This window comes from Kogia breviceps, chromosome 6, assembly GCF_026419965.1.
Source record: "Kogia breviceps isolate mKogBre1 chromosome 6, mKogBre1 haplotype 1, whole genome shotgun sequence".
Classification (NCBI taxonomy): domain Eukaryota; kingdom Metazoa; phylum Chordata; class Mammalia; order Artiodactyla; family Physeteridae; genus Kogia; species Kogia breviceps.
In genome coordinates, this window is record NC_081315.1 from 86,987,026 (window position 1) to 87,002,231 (window position 15,206).

The 15,206-nt window shown below is 36.2% G+C and overlaps 1 protein-coding gene across 3 annotated transcripts in view; it reads left to right on the forward strand.

The window, feature by feature from the left end:
• ARAP2 (ArfGAP with RhoGAP domain, ankyrin repeat and PH domain 2) overlaps positions 1–15,206 on the forward strand; it is a 206,655-nt gene that overhangs the window by 98,321 nt on the left and 93,128 nt on the right. For all 3 annotated transcript variants that reach the window (XM_067036312.1, XM_067036311.1, XM_059065959.2), the window contains 4 exons: positions 3,883–4,027; positions 6,043–6,145; positions 6,785–6,983; positions 7,186–7,249. In XM_067036312.1, the coding sequence (XP_066892413.1) occupies positions 3,883–4,027; positions 6,043–6,145; positions 6,785–6,983; positions 7,186–7,249 (511 nt within the window). The remainder of the gene's footprint in view (positions 1–3,882; positions 4,028–6,042; positions 6,146–6,784; positions 6,984–7,185; positions 7,250–15,206) is intronic.

Here is a 15,206-nt window from a genome sequence, read left to right on the forward strand (position 1 = left end):
GACACAGTGTTTGATTTTTAAAAAGAAAGTGGTTGATACGGTTTACTGGAAATTCTCTATTATCTGTTTATATTTTATTTTATAGATTAGCATTCAGGAATTTTGAAGGTCTTTTGTTCTATAAATACATAACTCATATAGTTTAACAATGTTTCTCCAAGGCTGTAATACATTTATTTTAAATCAGAAGGATTCCTAGTGTGTATTCCTATCTTCTGTGAACACTGAATGCCATCAGTTGAGGAAATTCTTCATCAGGAAACAACTTCATGGTTTCAAAAAATAATAGTTTCGCCTTAACTATCATACATTTATTGTGCACATATCTATTTGAAGGTATGACCTCTGCTGTACCCCGATACATTTAAAAAATGGACATACATGCTTCAAGCATGTAACATGCACAGAGAGGCAGTCTGTGAAGTAGATAGAAGGGTAACTTCCCTAGTTGATTGCCTGGGTTTTACCCCCAGCTCTGATGCTAAGTACTTGTGTGATGTTGGGAAGGTCAGTCAACCAGCTTGCGCCTGTGGGCAGGGTATAAGGAAAAGGGTATGGTGTAATACAATGACCTAACCGGGTTGTTCTGAGGATTCAGTGAGTTAATGTACATAAGATGTGTAGAACAGTGCATGCCACATGCATATGATGATAAGGGGATGAGGAGGAGGAGGAAGAATAGCAGAGAGGCTATCCATGTGCACAGCTGCTTCTGGTTTCCAGTGAGCCTTTGAGTTTCGGTATATCCTACAGGTGGTAGCTGACAATCAAGCTGCCCAGCTCTGTTATAGTATCTACGTCACTTCATAGTAGTACTTCAGTAGGTCACCTCTGGAGTTCTTTAGTTGTGTGTGAGTAAATTCCAGTAGTGTTTTTCTTCCCGGATCTAAACGTCAAACAAAGAACAACCCCTCCAGCCAGTCCAACCACCATACACACAACCTTTTGTCTAGTAAATACCTTGTGTCCTCAGAGTTGCCAATTCTGTGCACCATCTGGTGGACATCTTCTGGTAACTGATTAAAAGGTAAGACTTCTGTAGCAGAGAGGGTGTCCTGTCTGAATTAGCCCAAGCAGACCAATGCCATCCAATGTGATTTTGTTAAAGCGTTTTGTTGCTTCCCAGATGAATAGAAATGTCGATTTACTATCACAGCTTTGTTATTATAAATCCTCAAAGGTAATATCTGTGCCTACTTTGTTTGACCTCTGGCCTGTTTTCACTTATAAAAAATGAAGCTCATCCAGGGTTATGGTGATGATGCTACAGGATTAAATCTCCTCAAGCCCATATTTCTAACTTAACAGTGAGCCTGTACTCACCTTTTTAAAGAGATCTGTCATTTGTTTCCCATTAGAATTAACATAATTAGATTCTGCATTTACATTTATTTTATGCATCATGCATTTGACACTTTTTGTTTAAGACCTTCCAACGGCTCCCAGTTGTCTACAGGTACAAACTCCTGAACACCTGTCATGTAAGACTCCTGGGGCCTGGCCTCTGCCCTGAGCCTTCAGTCTCGTTTCCTAAGTCCTAACTTCACATGTAATCTCTTTCTTTGGCCAGGTAGGTTTTTGGCAGTTTCCCCTTTCTATGACTTTCCTCCCACAGTTCTTTCTCAGAATTATGGAATGATTGTAGCTCAGAAAGCATTTTTTGCTGCTTTAGAAACATCCTTTTCAGTCATAAACGACTATTCCAAAAGCTGTATTTTTGTTTGAAGTTTTTTTCTTAGCACTCCAGTTTGAGGGTAGCTTCCCTCCAAGAATGGGTCTAACCTTTGAAGGGTCCACCTCAGGATGATGATGAGAGAGACAGAACTCTCACTAAAGTATAGGCAGTTACCTTCTTATTCTGAAGACCAACTGCTATTTTCTGCCCTTGTTTTATTGCATCTCTTTCTATATTTAATGTTGGTAATCATTCCTTTCAGAAATGCTCACCCCTTTCCTGTTTTATACACCATCTCTTCTCATTTGCTTCATTGCTTTCGTGGACCCTTCTATATCCATTGTTCCCTAAGTTCCCTGAGACTTTATCCTTGGTTACTGTGTATTTTCAACCACTAGCTGTTTGCTAAAGACTTTCTGGTCATTGAGGCCTTTCCTTGCCCTGAAGATGCAAATTCAAAGGGTGATATGCCTAATAGGTGTTCCTACTTGGATTTCCAGGGGATAGCTCTCATTTAGTATATATCAAAGGAAACTCAAATTACATGCACTAAAACGGTTTCTATTTTTATTTTCTTGTAGAATAAAGTAAACATTTCTGCCCACCTTGTAATCAAAGCTAAAAATGATACAACCATTAATAAATTCTCCCTTACTCCCTTCATCCCATCAGTACATGTTGTATCCCTTTAAAACACACAGGTGCATGTATGCATTTCTCTCTCCCTTTCCTCCCTCTGTCTCCTGTCTCTCTCTATTGTCCCCCATCCTTTCCCATCATTCCGTCTCCCCCCTCACCCACCCATTATCCTTACTACCACTGTTCTGCTTTGGATGATCTTCATCTTTCACTTAGACTTCTTTGACAGTGTCCTAACTGGTTTCTTGCCTCCAGCCTCACCTTCTCACATCCACTTTCCACAGAAAGGAAGTGTGTAAAATTTAAATCTGGAATTTTCTTCTGCTGAAACCATTTCAGGGGCTCACCATCAACTGTAAAATCAAAGCTCAGCAAACTTTGCTAAAAAGGGCCAGATAGTAAACATTTCAAGCTTTGCAGGCCACATGGTCTCTGCCACAAGTCATCTCTGCCCTTGTAGCAGGAAAGCAGCCCCAGAAAATCCATAAATGAATAGGTGTGGCTCTTTTTCAATAAAACTTTATTTACAAAAACAGGTGTTGATCTGGATTTTGCCTGCAGGCCATAGTGTGCTGAATTCTTTATTTTTTTAACATTTTAATTGGAATATAATTGCTTTACAATGGTGTGTTAGTTTCTGCTTTACAACAAAGTGAATCAGTTATACATATACATATGTTCCCATATCTCTTCCTTCTTGCATCACCCTCCCTCCCACCCTCCCTATCCCACACCTCTAGGTGGTCTCAAACCACCTAGCTGATCTCCCTGTGCTATGCGGCTGCTTCCCACTAGCTATCCACCCTACGTTTGGTAGTGTATATATGTCCATGCCACTCTCTCACTTCGTCACAGCTTACCCTTCCCCCTCCCCATATCCTCAAGTCCATGCTCTAGTAGGTCTGTGTTTTATTCCAGTCCTACCCCTAGGCTCTTCATGACATTTTTTTTTTTCTTAGATTCCATATATATGTGTTAGCATACGGTATTTGTTTTTCTCCTTCTGACTTACTTCACTCTGTATGACAGACTCCAGGTCCATCCACCTCACTACAAAAACCTCAGTTTCATTTCTTTTTATGGCTGAGTAATATTCCATTGTATATATATGCCACATCTTCTTAACAAGATGAATTTCAAATCCCCTAAACAGGGCATTAAGGCATTGTAGGGTTTGACCCCTTCTTTCTTTGCTCACTTACCTCACATCAGCCACAGTCTTACTTTTTAACCCTACATTTTTCCCCTCTTAATACTCTGTACAGACATCAGTCTTTGCCATTTCAGAGTTGTTTTGCAGTGGTCTCTTTATGGATCTGCTTGTTTCTCTGGTCATCAGTATCATAGTTATTTTTGTCTTGTATGTCCCTGGCTGCTAGATTGTAAATTTTTTGAAAGCAGAGAATGTGACAACTTTTTATCCCATGCAGCAATATCATGCTCTTTACAGAAAATAGGAAATTAATGCATTTATTTATTTGAATCCAGTCATTATTTAAAACCACATATTTTAAAATTTGATTTATGGTATAGCTCAATTTATTTTTTGTTTTGTTTTAAATTCATAGAGACAAATAAAAAGTGGTGTGTTCTGGAAGGAGGCTTCTTGAGTTACTATGAAAATGATAAGTCTACCACGCCTAATGGCACCATTAATATCAATGAAGTCATCTGCCTGGCTGTACACAAAGAAGACTTCTGTTTAAATACTGGGTAGGTCTATCATTAAATGGATAGGAGTTGGAAGTATTTTCTGGTATATATCATACCAGGTAATAAGGATTTTATTATCATTTCACTTCAGTTGCTTGTTTTAGAAGAGTTTAATGGTTTCTTGAAGCCTACTCATTTTTCAGCTTCTGAAAGTTCCTTAGGGAATTCACTAAAAAGTGGAAAAATTTAAATATTTTATTAGGTAATATGAAAGGCTGACATGTTTGCATCTAATTTTAAGTAAGTTTATGTCGTTCCATTCTTGAACATGTGGTCCCATAATTTTTATGACTTATTCATTATTTAAAATAGTGGATTAATGGTGAAATTTATGCTTTCATTAAATGTATCATGGTTAAAAGAGATGACAAAAAATTCAGCGGTTTGTTCACAATAAAATAAACTATTAAGCATATTTAATAGCATATTGAAATACTAAATTCCTTAAAGATCTACCTTGGCATTATTATGGTCTCAAAAAGTTTCAATTAAAAGAGTAAGCATTTTTTATTTAATATGTTTGACTTACAAAATAGTTTAATAGGATTCTGTAAGGACTTTTGGAAATTGATCCTCTAAAATCTTTGGTGTGAAATTTTAATAAAAAAGTATGAATACTAAAATCTGCAAAAACCAGTTTTATAGGAGCATAGTATTTTAATAAAAAGTTTATGTGAGAAAAGGAGATTTGTAAAGCTATGTTATTTATATAAAATTGCATGAAACATATTACTGTTAGCACATAATGACCAATATATACTAGTTGAAATGACTGTTGTTTTCTAGTAAATCTAATTTGATTCTTCTATGTGAACAAAACTGGTTATTAGTTGATTTGTTTTTGTTTTAATCTTAATAGTGCTTTTACTCTAAATGAATGATCAGTTTAACATGGCTTACCGTGGAATATTAAGTGCATTCTATCTATTAAGTTGCTTAAATAATTTTACATTAGCATATAATCATATTCAAAAATAAAACATTCTTGATGGAATGTTACTGATACAAGTAGATATGCAGGAGAAAGCATCTATAATGAGATGTGGTTAAAAAAATAATTGCTACCGCCAGATTCTTAATCACCTTCAATAGCATATTACAGAATTTTAAATCAGTAATGTCGCCACTGAAAAATCATACGGATTTGTATTTTAGGAAAAGAGCTGACTGAAGTGATAAAGAAGAGGTTGGAGGGAGAGACTGTAATTACTGAAAGTTTAGCTAGAGGAAGAAATAATTAAAAAGGAGAACAGTGGGTTGAGAGACTCTTAAGATTGAACGGATAACGTTAAAGGTCTGACTGAATGGATGAAGAGCTGATGTCAAGGGAAAGAATAAATTAGACTCCAAAGTTTTGATCTTGTTGATGAGGTAGATGGTGATGCTTCTAAATTGGAATATGAAGGAGATACAGTAGGTTGGGGGTGAGAAGGAGGAAGAAGGAAGATGAGTTTGGTATAAGTATTTTGAGTAAGGGCAGAATATATACTTAGCATGTTCCAAGAAATACTTGGAGCTGTGGATGAGGAACAGAAGGACAAATTCAGGGCTTGGGATGTTACCCTAATTTTATCTATGGTAAGGAGATGGAATTTTGGCATAAGACAAGATGATGGAAGGGAAATTTGTAAAGTAAGACAAGAAGGGAACTAATTAGAGAACTGTTTGGACAATGTTTGCGTTGAATAGGGGGTCAGAATAAATCAAGAAGGAGTGGTCTGAGAGGGAAGAGGAGACAGAAGACAGCCTCTGTCACATCAGGCCATCGACAAATTCATGCTGTAGAGTGATTAGTCAGAATAATATTCCTTTCATCTGGTCCAGTTTGTTCCATTTAACTCATCTGAATAAAATATAAACCATCAACAGAAAAATATGGTAGGTAGGGGGTAGATAGTTTTCACACTATTGTTCCGTTTTCAAAAGGAATTTAATTAAAAACTGGACCTTTGTGTTATTTTTCTCATAAAAGCCAAACATAACCAGTGGTATCTTTTGATTCTTGTGTGTTGTAGGCCCATCTTTACCTTCGAGATCTATTTACCCTCAGAACGTGCATTTTTATTTGGAGCTGAAACATCTCAAGCTCAAAGAAAATGGACAGAAGCAATAGCTAAGGTATTTAAATATTGTTTTATTACCTAAATCCAGAGAAGATTCTTAACCTTCAGAGGTCCATGAAAATTTTATACAGGATTCTGGGAAGAATGTTCATACTTCATTAGGTTTTCATATGTTGTAGTCAAAAGAGGTTAAGAGCTACCTTCCTAGAGCCTTAAGCAGAGAAGAAATTAATGTAGGATTTTGGACAAATCATTCTTCAAATTAAGGCCATGCTTTGATGATGGAGATCTTTTCAATGTTGTAAAGTCATTTTTATGTATGTCTTTTTATAGGTAGATATCTTATTCATGGTATACACAAAGGGGAAAAGAACAGATTCAGTAAAAGATACAAGTGAAGACAAACATTGAAGGTTGACATTTTGAAAAATGCCACAAATCAACAAAGAGAATGTCTTCCTATTTCAAATCTATATATAAGAAAAATGGCTTAAGATGCTGCCATTTGAAATTGCATTATAGCTCTTCAGTTTTAAGACTGATAGCAGGTTTAAATAATTGTTTTGCAATCTGGACTCCTTCTAAATCTTTAAAATAGAAAAACAAATTTTTCCACTTTTCGTCATATCTGTAGCTATGTAAGAGATTTCCTATTTCCACTGTCTTTATTACTTTTTTGTATTTGTTTTAACAGCATTTTGTTCCCTTTGTTGCTGAAAACTTAACAGAAGCTGACTATGATTTGATTGGTCAACTCTACTACAAAGACTGCCATGCCCTGGATCAGTGGAGAAAAGGCTGGTTTGCTATGGACAAATCTAGTTTGCGTTTTTGCCTTCAAATGCAAGAAGGTCAGGAGGATAGAATGCACTTAAGAAGACTGCAGGAACTAAGTAAGTGGTTTTTTTTTTTTTTTTCTCTCTCTCACTTTATATTCTGCACACAATTTTTTATTGTACATGGAAGTAGTAGATTTCACATAAAATTATGATGGCTTACTCCCAAACATCATATGACTGACTCAGTAGTCTTTAAGGGTATTTAGTATAATGTTTTTTTTAAAAATATGTTCATGCTTTTCTTCTTTCCCTTCAGCAATTAGCACAGTACTTCAAAATGGGGAAAAATTGGATGTCTTGCTCTTGGTAGAAAAAGGGAGGTAAGTGCATTTTTGCTTTTTACTCTTTATCTCTGCAGCTCTAGGGAGTTGAGTATTCTGGTTATCCTCTTGGAGGAGAACCCATTATTTCGTAGCCTGTTGGGAATTTTCCAAATCATACCTCTGTGTGTGTGTGTGTGTGTGTGTGTATGTATGTATGTATGTTCTCTTTAGTAGAAAGAGTACACCAATGAAGCTTGCATATTTTTATATTCATTAGGAGTAACTCAGTGTGATCAGTTATTAGAGTTTTCTACGGAACTTGATCCCTTTGCAACATTCACATATAAGTATTTGGAAGCACTTTGGCAGTTGTAAATGCCAAAACTACACTGTAAATGTTTTCAGTGTAGTTATATGATGGCTATAAATAATACCCTGAATCATGCATAGCTAAAACCTGATTTCTCAAATTTATTCAGTTTTTCAATAAATATTAAGCTTCTACTGTATATCAGGAACTGTTATAGGTATTGGAGATACAGTGATGAATAAAACAGATATGGTCTCTGCCCTTATGAAGCACCTACACTAGTGGGGGAAACACAATATAAGCAGACCAAAAAAAAATGGCAAAGTATTGTGTCCCTTAATTTTAAATGCTTGAAAAAAAATAAGGTGAAGAGAGTGTGCCTGATGGAGCAGTATTCTGTTCTCAATAGGGTGGTAAGAGAAGGTATCTTTGATCAGAGATTTGTATAAAGTGAAGAAACAAACCATACAGCAGTCTGAATAGAATGTACCAGGCACAAAGTCAAGGGTATTTTGAAGATCCCAAGGCTGTGTTGTGCTTGGAATGTTCAGGGTCTTCAAGTAAGCTGCTGTGGCTGGGGAAGTTTGAATGAGTGACAGTGGAAAGAAATGATTGCAGAGATATCCCTGGGTCAGAACAGGCCATGGGCCTTACAGGCCATGATATGTAAAAAAATGATTTGGGAAGCTGCTGATGGGAAGCCTGATGGGAAGCTGCTTGATTTGAGAGCCAGGAAGTAGAATCATCTGACTTATGTTTTTAAGTGACTACTGTGATTCAGATGAATAGCTTTTGGAGGACAGGAGTGAAACTGAGCATCCAGGTAGGATGGTGCTTCAGAGGCCAGGCAAAACGTGACTTCCTAATGACATAGTGTTGAGTGTAGGATCTACTGTGAGGGTGGAGGTGAGCGGGTCTGTTGATGGATTCAATGACTCTGAGAGTCAAGGATGACCCCAAAGTTTTTGGCCTGAGCATTTACATAAATGATGAATGGTGCTGGGTTTTTTTTGAGATAAAAAGTACATGGAGAGTAGAGGTAGGATACTAGTAAGTTTAGGGTAGTAGATCAAGAATTTGGTTTTGGAAATGATAATTTTGAGATGTTTATTTGAAAGCAAAGTGGAGCTGGTGAGTGGGCATTTGGATATACAAGCCTGGAATTAAGTGGAGAGGTTGCAGCTGGAGATAAAGATTTGAGTCATCAGCATTTTGACTTTTTTATTTAGCCAAGGAACTGGACAGATTCACCTAGGGAAGGACTGTAGATAGAAAAGAGACAAGGATGTAGCCCCAGGGCCTCCAATTTTAGAGGAGGAATGATCTGGCAAAAGAGCCTGAGAAGGAGCAGCTAGAGTCATATCACAATTAGGAAGAACAAATTGTTTTCTCTTGATGTTTCAGTATTTGCTTTCAAATCCCTTAATTACATTAATTCAGAATGTTTAGTTCCACAAGAGTACAGGATTATTTATAAAAATATATGTAATGATAATGTAAAAATATAGCTAAATCAGCCTTCCCTCTGGTGAATTTCCATGCTGGTGGCAAGGATAATGACTGAGTAATTATCTGAACCTGTCTTTTCTTGAACTTCATAGGAGAATATCAACAGCTTTAGACAGCAAACATATTCCTGATTAGACACTTATGTCACAGTGTGTTTTTTAACTTACAAACATAATTAGGATTTTATGTTTTTACTTATTTATTTCTGGGCTTACAATGGTCAGTGATGCTTTAGATTCTGATTTTCAGTACCAGATGATAGTTATACTGTTCTCTCAGAATCCTGTTACGTACATGTTCAGAAATGATAATGAGATAGTGGATAGTATTATGGCATTAAAGTACTAGCACAAATGTACTTTTTATAGTCATGTATTAATGTTTATGAATGCCTGCTGCCTGTTATCTACACGGCAGGAAAAAATGGTCAGTAACACACATTGTGTGTCTGAGCTCACAGAGCTTATGTCTTAAACAAATAAGCAAGCAGAAACTTGCTAGTGGAATTTATTGTATTTATTATATGTATACATAATGTTTTCTAAATCAGGTGACTGTAGCCAAGGTATTTTTCTATCATTTTTAGTCTATAAAGGATTTGACCAGTTGTACCTATATTTTAATTAAAATGTACCAAATGTGGGTTAGTGATATTCAATTTTAATTTTTCTTTAGTGCTTACTGCATGCAGTGCACTCCCTCATGTGAATGCTAGATAAGGAAGCCAGAAGACTAAATGTTTTGTTACTTTGTGACATCTTGACCTTTCCCCTGGCCAACAGGAATCAGGAGGTGAATTCAGATATACTCTTGAGTTCATGGAATAGTTAAAAACTAATAGAATTCCAAAATAATGGTCAAAGCTGAGTAATTTTGTTTTTGATAATAATTTAAAGTTTTTAATCTACATGTGTTATCAACTAGTTATGCTGAAAGCATTTTTATGAAAGGAAAGAACAGAGAATGTGTCAGGAGGAGAGTAGGAGTAACACAGGGACAAATATAAAACTATGGTATTTTCCTTGGATCTCTTTGAATAGCTGCGATACAAAGGCTCCATTTGAAAACAACTATGTTTATCACACGCTTGTATCTTGGTTTCATTCGCTTTCCCTGTTTTCTTCAAATCAATAATATTCAGATAACAATAATACAATGACACCAATGTATAGAACTTACCATATACTAGCCACTATTTTAAGCACTTAGCCTTCCAGTGCCTATATGATATTGAGGACAGTAATCCATTTTGACATCAAGGTAAGGTCATTTTTTAACTTAACAACCTAAATATTTCTACTTTTTAAAACAAGTGTTAAGTATTAATTTACCAATACTTTTGTGTAGATCACTCTCAAGAATTGTCATCAAATGTACTAGAAGCCTAGATAAATAATATAAGTCCCTAAAATTTAAAATTTCAATGTTTTATTAGAAAATAAAATTTTTATTAGAAAACTTAAAAAGTTATTTTATTAGAAAAATGTATCCATACAATGCTTACATAATTAAAGATGAAGCAGAAAGAAGAGAGGTTAGAAGTGTGAATAAAGAATCAACCTGGGAGATGGTTAGTGCACTAGATTGTAATCTTTGATGGAACAAAGAGCCTGCAAGTGTCCAGAGCACCTTGTGTTGTGCTGAACAGGAACCCATATGTCTATGTATTTATACACAGACATTCACATGTGTGTGTACATATATGTGGATATGTATATACATATGTAAATAAAGGGACTTGAGATAGGGAAAAATGGAAAAAGAGCAGGTCTGGGAGAGAGCTGGGGAGATAATGAGTTTGATTTTCAACATGTTGAATGTGAAATGCTTATAAACAGCTAAGGAGAAGTTGCTCGGAGGGAGTTATATTTATGGATCTGACAGTCCTGATTGGTTAATGGGGTGGGGATATAGATTTTGGAGTTACCCGCCTATAGAAGAAAGAAAGTGAAATCACCTAGGGAGAGTCTACAGAGTGAGAAGGGAGGAAGTAACGTGTGTGAGCCTTGGTGAATACAGGTCAGTTGGAGGTGGGGATGGTTGTCAGAGAGGAATGGCTATCGTGGGGTGTAAAGCTAGTTTATCCAGAGAGTGAAGCAGGAGACCAAGAGAGAATGTGACACCAAGCCCGGGAAGAGGGTGTTTCAAGAAGGAAGGATTAGTCAAAAGTGTCAGGTGCTATCTGATGAGGACAGATATTCCATTGGTAAGTGATGGGGAGTCCATCTGGGGACTCTGTGGAGAACAGAAGTGATAAGGCAGAAACTGGATCAGAGTCAGTTTGGCAATGGGATCAGATTAGATAACCAGTTGGTCAAGGATGTCTGGAGGTTAATAGGATTAATGAGGTAAAAGGGATTTGACCCAGGAAGGGAATGTATGTGCAATTTTGTTTTAGATGGCTTGAACTTGTGCAATCTAAAACATTTTGATGGAGCGGAGATTAAAAAAAAAAAAAGAAGAGTGAAGGTATAAGAGAGAGGACAACATGACAGGTCCCTCAATTCTAACAGGAAGAAAAGAGGAATTGATGGATGGTTTTGGATGTTGGTAGCTTTCTAGATTTGGTGGTGGGATGTTGAGAGAGAGACCATTCTGTTGGTTTTCAATCAATCTGCTAGTTTTCAATTGTTTTGTGAAGTAGGAAATAAAGATGACTCCTGAGCTTTTGGCCTGGGTGACTTTATGAATGGTTTTATCACTTACCAAAATAGGGAATATGTACTGTACTTCTCTCCCAGTACTCAAACAAAGCCAGTTAATTATAGATGTAATGGTTTAAGAGCTGTTTTAATATCATGTAAAAATAAGAGAATTTCATCACATTGCCCTATTTTTCATCTGTCTTTTGATCTGTTAGCCCCTTGGGAAATACTGACTGTAAAGTACAGTCAATTGTGGTAGACTTGTCAAAGATAAAATTGTGGCTTTAAGAAATAAAACAACTTCTAATTATTCATGTTGGTGGCATATAAAGATAGTGAGAATAATTGAAAGAAAGAGAAATGAACTAGCTATAAATTTTGACCTTTATTTTTTTGCTAGTAACAGCTTGAACCAGAGCTGCAAATCATAAACTTAATGAATTAATTTCACATATTTTCACTGCCCTTGCCTACCCTTTATTAAAATGTTAAAATATATTAATGTTTCTTAAAGGCAAGAGAATGAACCCCATGAACGAGTTCATAACTTGATAACCATCCACTGAATATAGTCACTAGATATATATTTTAATCTTCATGGTAATCTTCTCTATATACATAGCATGAGTGTCTTTAGACAGAAAAATATTGCAATAATATTTTCCACACACAGAGCATTTTTGCTCTGAAAAGCTCTAAGCAGAAGGTGCTCCAGATGGTGTTGCTTTAATGTGTATTCTTTGTATACTTTAAAAATTATTATTTTGGAAAATAAAGCTTTCTTGATTACACTTAAGGCTTTCTGCCATGATATTTGATGCTGTTATTGGGACTTAGATTTTGAGCTTTTCTTGGTGTAGAAAAAAAAAAAAAGAGAGAAAGAAATCATGTTTTTGAATACCCATTGTTAGTCAGTGAATGTCCTGGACCCTGCTGAGGTCAGAAGGCACTTTTCTGGACAGTAGGTTATATATCCACTGTGACTGAAGTATTCAGTAGATTACAGCATCCTTTTCATAAAATTTAAAAACTATTTCTGCACTTGGCCCACACTCTCTGTGTATCTCTTTCTGATAAATAAGTTACTGTGTGCACCATCTCACATTCTGTAGCTTCGTGCTCATTTGTCAAAGACACCTATTATTAAGCTTTTACAGAAAGGCTGTTAGTTGTAATAAACACAGTATGAATAACTCAGCTGTGTTTATCAGAAACAGAACAGCCTAGCTTTTTGTTGTTGTTGTTTGTTTGGTTTTTGTTTTAATTTTTTTAAGATTGTTTTGTTGACCTATAGTAAAGCATGAAGCACTTGATGGCTTCCAAGCCTGATGACATCCAGTTTTAACTGCAAATTCCAGACATAAAGAAGCCGACACTGGGAAATAAACATTTTATCGATATGTTTCACAATTATGGGACAGACTACTTTTCTCAATTTGGGTGATTAATACCCTAAGTTGAAGATTCTTATTTCATATCAACTTATTGCATGTGATTTTTTTCTCCCTCCTTGAATTCTGTTTTAGAGCAGCTGATATGTTAGCAATACCCTCCAGGGTAAATTATCTTAAAGTGGTTTCTAAATTGTGCATTTAATTGCAAATTAGACAGTAGCTGATTGCCCACAATATCAGCTTGACTGCTTTTGTAACTTTCTGATGATTTAATTTGCAGAAATGGTTTAATCTGAATGTTGCCAAAGCAAACCAGACACTCTTCTCTCACCGCCCCCCCCCCCGCAGGTTTTGCAGAAAGAAAGGGACTATTCAAACTTACATTATAAGGTGATTTTTTTGTTTGTTAAAGAGTATCACAATAAAGGGAATGTGTGCCTATTTAATAAAAGGTGGATTTTAAAGTAGATATTATTTTCTTCAAAAATGTATTTCATTCAGTTCAAGACACCTCCCATATATTAGAATGTAAGCTTATGAACAAATAAATGCAATGTGGTGTGAAAAAATACAAAAGAATGAGAAGATCCCTTCTAGATAAATGCGATCAAGATAATCATTTTTATTTTTTAAGAAAAAGTATATTTAAGTGGCTCTGGAATCCTAGGTAGGAAAAAAATGTGGGGTTGAGACACTAAGATCTTCAAAGAGGTGGAAATGATAGTTTCAGAGAAATAGGATGTGCTATGGAACAACTTCAGTCCAGCTCATCCTTAACCTTCAATTCTTAAGGAGGACGCATGAGAGAGTGGGCCTGGAGAGATAGATCAATACCATATTAGTATTATCAATTAAATGTAATTAATAACTTGCCTTGTTCTGGAGGATTGCAGGCTCTTTACAAGGGTAAAGATGGCTTTTTTTTTTTTAAAGCAGACTTGAAACAGGGCTGTTTCTCACATTCCTATGGGTGATTGCCTAATACTATATAGAGATGAAATTGAAGACTTGGAGGCTTTGTCTTTCTCAGGGAATAGTGTGCCTTGACACTTTTTACTAAACTGTTGGCTTCAGAGGAAACAGGCTAGTTAAGCTAATATTTCTTTCTTCATTATTCTTGTGACACAGTCTCTGCATCTGCAGATTTTCTTAATAATTGTTTGCCTCTTTCTGGCTAAAATTCCATCACTGTTCAGCAGTTTCTTATCTGAAGGTATGGGGAAAAAAATACTGTTTCTCTGTAAAATAAAATGAGGGTGCTTTATGGATGCAATGACTGAATAAAATGTTCTGGCCTCCCATTTCTGTCCATGAAGAAATAACTGGTATGGAATCTGCCCTCTCACTTTAAACAACTAGAAAACTGGACAAAACATATGAGATGAACTATTTTCAGACTTTAGGACTATAGGTATCCCAGGATTGTGATCATGGAGAGAAGGGAAACAAGTGACATCAGGGTTAAGATCACCTTGGCGTCTTATTAGTCCGTGGCACAGGAAATGGGGGAACCCAAGCAGAATGTGGTGGTTTTGCTATATTGAAGAGGTTTTGCTATATTGATTTCCCCTATAGAGATAGGGGAATCTGTGGTAGCTAAACATTGCAGGATAGAGTACAGAGCAGAGGGGGAGATGTGCAGAGCAAGAGCTTCAGAAATCTTCAAAGGAGTTCCCTTCCATCTTCAGCTCAATATGAACCTGCATATTTGCGGGTCGAAACTCCAGGTAGAAATACTCCCTGGGTATGCTACGAGTTGAACAATTCCCAGAGTTTAGACACTGCTGGAGTGGGTTCAAATTTTATCTAGGCAAGTTAGACAGACTTCATTAACACACAGAGCATTTGTAAAGACTCCAGAAAGGTAATTCCAGAGTATTAAGGCTAAACCAGCCCTCAGGTAAAGGCTGCTCCATTTTTACCTTACTAAGCTTAAAAACAGACCTCTTCACAAGTCATTTAGTTACCTGGGGTCAAATAGGCAAAATATCCCAAAACAAACATCAACACCCTTTAAAGGAAGACACAATCCTGGCACTGAATGATGTCTAGCATACAGTAAAATTTACTAGCAAAGTGAAAAAGCTGCAAATCAGTTGATAAGAACAGACCCAGAAATGAGAAAGATAATGGAATTAGCAAAGAATATAGACAGT